The sequence below is a fragment of the Mytilus trossulus genome, chromosome 6 (assembly GCF_036588685.1).
Source record: "Mytilus trossulus isolate FHL-02 chromosome 6, PNRI_Mtr1.1.1.hap1, whole genome shotgun sequence".
Taxonomy (NCBI): domain Eukaryota; kingdom Metazoa; phylum Mollusca; class Bivalvia; order Mytilida; family Mytilidae; genus Mytilus; species Mytilus trossulus.
Window position 1 is genome coordinate 77,375,439 of NC_086378.1, and position 7,217 is coordinate 77,382,655.

Below are 7,217 nucleotides of genomic sequence, written 5' to 3' on the forward strand. Positions count from 1 at the left end.
TTATAAAATCTTTGTAATTTTTCATAGTTTTTGAGAGAGAGTTGAAAGAGAAAAGGTGCAGATGCTAAATGTGTGAAACATCTTGAGGGAACGCTTTCCGCCAAAGTTTCTATTTCTATATAAAAAAAAAACATTTTTAGACAGAGGAGTGACCATCCTTGAAACTGGTTTTCAAGATGAAATAAGTCGCATAGAAAGCTTAATGCAACGAAAGAAGCTAAACATATAATTATTTGTATCTAGTCTGTTTATTAAATATCAAATCAGTTTCATTTTCTTCAAAACTACTGTGGAGACATCTATTCATCACTATTGCAAGTTCTGAAAAATATTCAATATAATAAAATTATTAGTTATACATTACTTGCAGCGAAACAGTTAATCCCAAAAATCATTAACCGATTCATTTATTCACTACTTCTTGAACATTTTTTTATTACAATAAAAAGTGCTTGAATCTCACATATTCCAGTGAATTAAATAGATATTAAGGATACTACTCACAATAGAAAAGTCTATGTTATATATTGACCATGTGTTCAGGGGCGGATCCAGCCATTTTAAAAAGGGGGTTCCCAACCCAGAGTAAAAAGGGGGGATCCAACCATATGCTCCCGTTCAAATGCATTGATCGTAAAAAAAAGGGGGGGGGGTTCCAACCCCGGACCCCCTCCCCTGGATCCGACAATGTGTTTCAACTCACTGCCAATGTGTTTTTTCAGCCATACATCTTTAGGTACTAAAATAGTCGTCTAACCTGTACCGATTTTGACATTTTGACCGAGTGTAGATTCGTACGGGTAATGCATGCAAAGCAGGAGACGTTTACTCTGTCGATGTTTTAGCCCTTGAAGATATAACACTTTCGAGTAAGTTTTTTGTACATGTACTAAAAAAAATTAGTTAGTGTTTGTTAATATATTGATTTTTTTTTTTTTTTTTTTTTTTAACGATTTATGATATTAGAACATCTGTACTGTAGATTAGTTTTGCTTTAAATTTATAACATATATAGTAAGTATCTGTAAACAAAAACATAAACGTCGTAACGGATTTATAAAAGTTTTTCCAAACTTGTTTCCGAATCCAATATTTGAATGTCATGTTAACATTGTACTACTTCGATGTTATAATTTTTCATTGATAAATACTGTTTAAACTAAAAAAAAACACAACCTGAGTCTGAAAGTTTCTGTTACATTATCATTTCTTTCCCTCGCACTATCTCTCTCACATTGATTAATGCTTTACAAAGCGTTACTTACTTTCTCTGACAAATGTAATTTCGTTCAGATGTGCACCAAAGATCATCCCAGAGATATGATTCCTTGTCCCATAGCTGGAGGCAGTCTTGGTCTTGGCCAGTATTGTTTGGTTCCCCATATGCCCAATCAGAATACCCGATCTGATTTCCTGATGTCCATTTCCACGTTCCTTCTTGAACCAGATCTGTTGCTCCTAACCACCAACCTGATTGGTAAACGTTAGGAATTCGTTCTTTTGAATTATTTTGCTTTGAAAAACATATGTTATTTATAGATTTTTTTTTTTATTTGCTTTAATTAAGCAAAGAAGTTGAAGATATCTAGCAAAAAGAAATTTTAAAATCAGCTCACAGGTGACGACTTATTCATTTTCCAAAGATGGAGGCACCATTTTTATAATTCCAAAATGTTGCAATATCATCAAATTATATAACATGGTATTTTTCATATCGTGTATAATAAGCCCAATGTTCAATACAATGAGCCGAAGACTCAAGGCCTGATAATACATCTGGTATGAGAAACGCTCTTGGGCTGAGACTACATCTCAAGTTATGACCTATTTATTATATGCTTCAACAATGAAGAAAATTAATAGTTTAATATATTGATCCTTTCAAGTGGTTCTCAAGTTGAAGTTCACTGAAAGTGAAAAGTTAAAGGATGTTGGACCCCAAATGTAAATCTTTCTACCAAATGCCTCAACAGAGGAGAAAAACAACAGTATAATATATTTTTATATTGACTTTAAAAAAACCAAGTTTTTGACATCCATATTATGCATGCCACGATGTATCTCAAACGTATAAACCTTCTATAAACTATAGCCACTGATATATATATATGCTTTATTTATAATTATCTGATTTACTATACTGTCATTTAAAACAACATCGTATATACTAATTGTTTGTTCACAACAAATTGTATTTACCTCCACCTCTCTGGCTGGCTTGCCTTTTTAACCAGGCTCCAACATTCTGAGAATTAACTTCAGCCAATCTTCCACCACGTGACAGACAGTCGTTCTTCAAATAAAAAGTAGTTTTTTTTATAAATATTTCAGAAAAATGGTCTAAAAAAAATACTTCAGAAATGAAACCCACTTTTTTCCCCAGAATCAGGATACTGAATTTTTTTCAAAATTTCACTTGAAAGAGATAATTAGAAATAATCATACAAAGAATTTTTAAGAAGAAATAAAATAAAAAAAGGAAAAAAATAAACAATGATAATAACCTCCATATAATATAATTCATTTTGATATATGTGTTAAACATATTTAATAAGCTATAATTTCATTTGTGTCTGGTCCAATTTTGAATGTGGAACACGCGTTGTTTGTTGTTGTGTGTAGGTCTATCATTTTTCGGAGGACTCTGGTGTTAATGATTGGTTTGGTCTGCTAATATATTTAGAAAAATCAAATTAAAACGTATGAACCTTTTCTCGTTGATGTACATCTTATATTATGCCGACACTTCAAGAGCCTAATGGGCCTTTGTCAAGGTCTTTTAAAAAAAAAGTCAGTGGCTATTTTGTCGGCACCGTCGTCGTCGTTATATTTGTCTTTCATATCCCGGACAGAGACAGACGTTGGAAAAACAGCCTGTGCCAATCGTCAGCACTATAAAACTGTATCGTATGCCCTTTATGTTATTATAGGATTAAAAACCCCTTATAAAGGGTATGTATTGGTTTATAAACTCGTCCAATTCACTCACAAAAAAAGGACTTTTATGATATGGTTGTGAGTGAATTGGTCACCCAGTTTATGAAACCAATAAATTTCTTTAAATCCTTAATATTCTTTATAAATTGGAAATCATATAAGAATTATATAACCTTATATATAGAAAGTTATATTTGCACAAAGTGTCATAACTTTTGTGTTTTGTCAAAAATTATTTACCTGAGCATCCATCCAGTTTATCGCGTTTTTAACGAACATGTAATACTTTCCATCATAAAGTGTCCAATCGTTTGCAGAAATTGCACAAACTGAAAATTGAAGAAGTAAGCATTATATACATCATATTATTTTCCTCTGGCAACACGTCATTTTATTTCATTCCTAATTAGTAAAACAAGTAAAAATGTACAAAATATCACACCCCACCAAATGAATAGGAACACCTTTTTCAATATACATTGTCAAGGTATAGTTGTTCCGCCTAACAGAGATCTCTTTGGAAACTTTGTTAAAATCTGTTCCTGTTATAAAAATAGTCAATACCCTTCATTTCGTTAGGAATAAATACTGTACTATTTGTTACATGTGCATAATATAATAAGAAACATAATAATCACATGACACAGTACGACAATCATAAATTAACACGTAGGATTGATTTAAAGCTAATATAAAATTCAGAATGGAAAAGGGGAATACGTCATAGAGACAACAACCCGACCATAGAGCAGAAAACAGCATAAGGCCATAAATGGGTCTTCAATGTAGCGAGAAATTCCCCGGAGGCGTCCTTCAGCTGGCCCCAAAACAAATATGTATGCTAGTTCAATTTGAGTTTAATTTTAAATTAGTTTATGAACATTATCTAAGGGCACAAATATAAAATGTAATAAATACAATCAATGTAAATAGTCCAATGATTTAAAACGAGATTAATTCGCCGTGTTATCTCTGAAAATGGCTTTTGTTTTCATGATTGAAAATTAAGTACGTGTAAATATCGGAAGCAATTTTGTCTGCCTGTGTCAGTCCTTTTTACAGCGTATGTTGCCGCAGACATTTCTACCCAAATGACTTCCGTTTTTTTTTATAACTGATATCAGAACGCATTTCGTATAACTTCGCAGATATTATCGAGTGTAAAATAACATTCCTTATCGCATGTTATATATATTAATTTCTTCAATAAATATTCATGAAAATAGTTTTTAAGAACATAGATAAACGATATGATAATGTTTTGTCGTGAGCAATATATATCAATAAGAAATCAAGAATACCAAAAATGTGTGTTGACGCATGCGGGAGAATATCTCAAAAACGTTTTGCAACAAATGCGGGAAAATATGAATGCCTACTGCTTACAGAAGAGTGTTTACCATGCACTGGCACTGCACTATCATTAGAAAAGTAGAATAAAATGATACACAAATGGATGAAAATTATCTATAACTGTCATTAATATATATTATTATAATATATAACAATAACCCAGAGTATACTGATAACAAATGTAGTGATTATATCACTACAATATAATAGTAAGTACGGTGTGGTTAAATTCCCCGCCAAAATTTCCCTATTTTCGATATTCATCATCCACACAGGAATTTGTCTCAGAAAAAAAATATGTCTATGTACCTTAACCTAACTTTCATTTATAGAGATGTGATTTCTTTTTCTGAGACAAGGGCTTGTGACCATTCACCAAAACTTGCGGCCATCCGATGTTCAGTACTTTGATTCAACTTACCTTGACAATCTTTACCCGAAAACCCATTCAAGCATTTGCACTGGTAACTGGAGCTAAAATGAGTGCACGTCCCGCCATTCAAACATGGACGAGTACTGCAGGTTTTCACTAGAAGAACAAAAATTTAAAAATGTACAAAGCATTTTGGATTAAAGTCACGAGAAGTCAAATTTGTTTTTACAATTTCCAAAAACTAAATTGACAGCGTCATCATATGTCTCCCATTTTCGTGTTTAAAAAAATCAGCACGTGTTTAACAATTTTGACAAGTGGAATTATCACAAACACTTGTCTCAGAAAAAAAATCCTATATACCTTAATTTATATTAAGGTTAATAGGGAAACAAATTCTGAGACAAGTGCCTGTGGGAATTATGCCTGTTTTGAGCTATTTCTTGACTCAAATTAAACTGAAATACCAAAGAAAGTGACTGAACAATTTGTCTTCTGTTCTATTCTATCGTTATTTTGGCCTGTATTTTTTATTGACGCTCTTCAAATCGCTTTTCATGTATTTGGATAAAACGTTTCGGCAAACGATTTAAAAGAAACGTTGAAGTAGAAAGCATACCACAGTTAATGATCGGATTGGCGTGATATGAATTGTTCAATCTTAAATTATAGAAAACAATAAAATGTTTCTTTACCTTGCGTCTTGCATGTATTATCAATCTGCGTTATCATCAGTCTCAATTGTGCCAATTCATTCTTCAAGTCTGAAATCAGAATACGAACACAGTTTAAAAAGACTCACATTATCATGATACAAGGCACAAAGTTTGAGCATACCCAATCCCATTGAAATATACGCGTTCTTCTGCAATGTCCATAGACAAGACAACCCGGCCTCTACTCGTAAATGTAAATAAAAACCAAACTAAAATATCAAATTGAATACACCGTACGAAAAGTCAGTAATTTATAAATTCTACTGAATAGTTAATACTAAATTAAAAATACATTAAATATATCAACAAGCAAATCAAAACTGTTATTATTATACATGTTTGATAATTATCCACGAAGGGCGGAGGGAAGTGGGATTAATAACAGTCTATGAGCAGACAACAAGAAAAATATCTTCAGTTCCTTCTAACGGTTGTGGTTACATTTACTATGATATCGAGTTTTAGCGCATTGAATACCTCGCATCACGTACGCTAATTGATTGCATGTATTATATACAACTCTTAAAAGCTTCTAACACCCCAAAAAAACACGGTCAAAATTATAGCTACGTTAAACTGCCTTAGGCAGTCGGTGCAATTAAATATTATATTAAACTTTCAACTTGGTATCTAGATAGAACGATTTCGCTAATTTCGTCGAAGACTAGACAATTACAATAAAGTCATTGTAGGACCCTTTGAAGCATTGCCACTGGGCATATGGTTCCCTGAAAAATATCGCTTTATGACTAAGGCAACAACCATTTGATTGTGGTTAGTTTTTTAGATTGATGGATTTTTTTGGGAAAAGTTTTGTTTCCACTTTTTGGAAAACATATAATTTGTTTTTGACCCTGAGAAAAGAAAATTGTTTGTTTCACCCTCTGCTGCCACTACATGTAATGCTAAAATTGAAAATTGAGAGAAAAAATGTTTTTGACTCATCCGGCGCCAAAAAACATAATTGACGAAGGCTGGAAAAAATTTGTCCGGAAAAAAATCCATAGACACCCCCTTCCGAGAATCAAATGATTGCTGCCTAGTTGTAATAATGTAAAGCAAAATGACATATGTTACCTGATATAGTTGCGCAGCTTCTGCATTCTTCGTCAACCGTTTCTTGTCTTGGTTGCACCATGGTCGCACTACAAACACCAATAATGACTGCTATTATGAAGATGTTCATTGTAATGACGCTGTGTTAAAGTATAATACTGAAGGAAAAGGACAAGGCTTCTTATATATGGCATACGAGAAGGAAATTATACACTTTATGTTTAATACCACTTCTGTTGTTGAAATTTGGCAAAAATAAAATACCATTTTCCGTCTGCATGTTGTTTTGAGATATGAAGTATTTAACATGATATTAACCATAACACTTTCAGTAATCAGATTATTAATAAAAATGCTATTTTCCGTCTGCATGTTGTTTGGAGATAATAAGTATTGACAATAATTTTGACAATAGCACTTTAGTAACTAAATTAATATCAAAATTTACGGAGAAGTAATTTAAATTTTCCAGGAAGAACTTATATTTTCCCTATAAATCCTTAAAGTATTTCATGATCGTATGTGTACCAACTTGAGATTGGTTTCAATTTGTAAACAATAGTTTAAGTTAAGCTGATTTCACAGTATGTATCGGACCTTCTCCCGACAAACTCGTGGTATAGTGATCGCCTTGGGTGCGATAGGGGTCGACCGAGTTCCAAATTTAGCTTATAGAGATTCAATATTTTATTAGAATAGAGCTTCTGTTGGTGTTTTTTTTAAATTTTTAGTCGATTTTCTTTAGATGTTTGTCCACTTTTCTCTTTATAATTTAGCCTCTC

General features: G+C 32.4%; 1 protein-coding gene across 1 annotated transcript; it reads right to left on the reverse strand.

The window, feature by feature from the left end:
* Positions 1–229: 229 nt before the first annotated feature.
* On the reverse strand, positions 230–6,597 carry LOC134723764 (perlucin-like protein). Its single transcript, XM_063587313.1, has 7 exons — positions 6,457–6,597; positions 5,359–5,427; positions 4,712–4,819; positions 3,178–3,266; positions 2,200–2,293; positions 1,266–1,470; positions 230–321 (listed from the first exon to the last, which is right to left on the reverse strand). Exons 1-7 carry the CDS (start codon positions 6,563–6,565, stop codon positions 300–302), a joined length of 696 nt encoding a protein of 231 aa, XP_063443383.1. The 5' UTR covers positions 6,566–6,597; the 3' UTR covers positions 230–299.
* Positions 6,598–7,217: the final 620 nt, after the last annotated feature.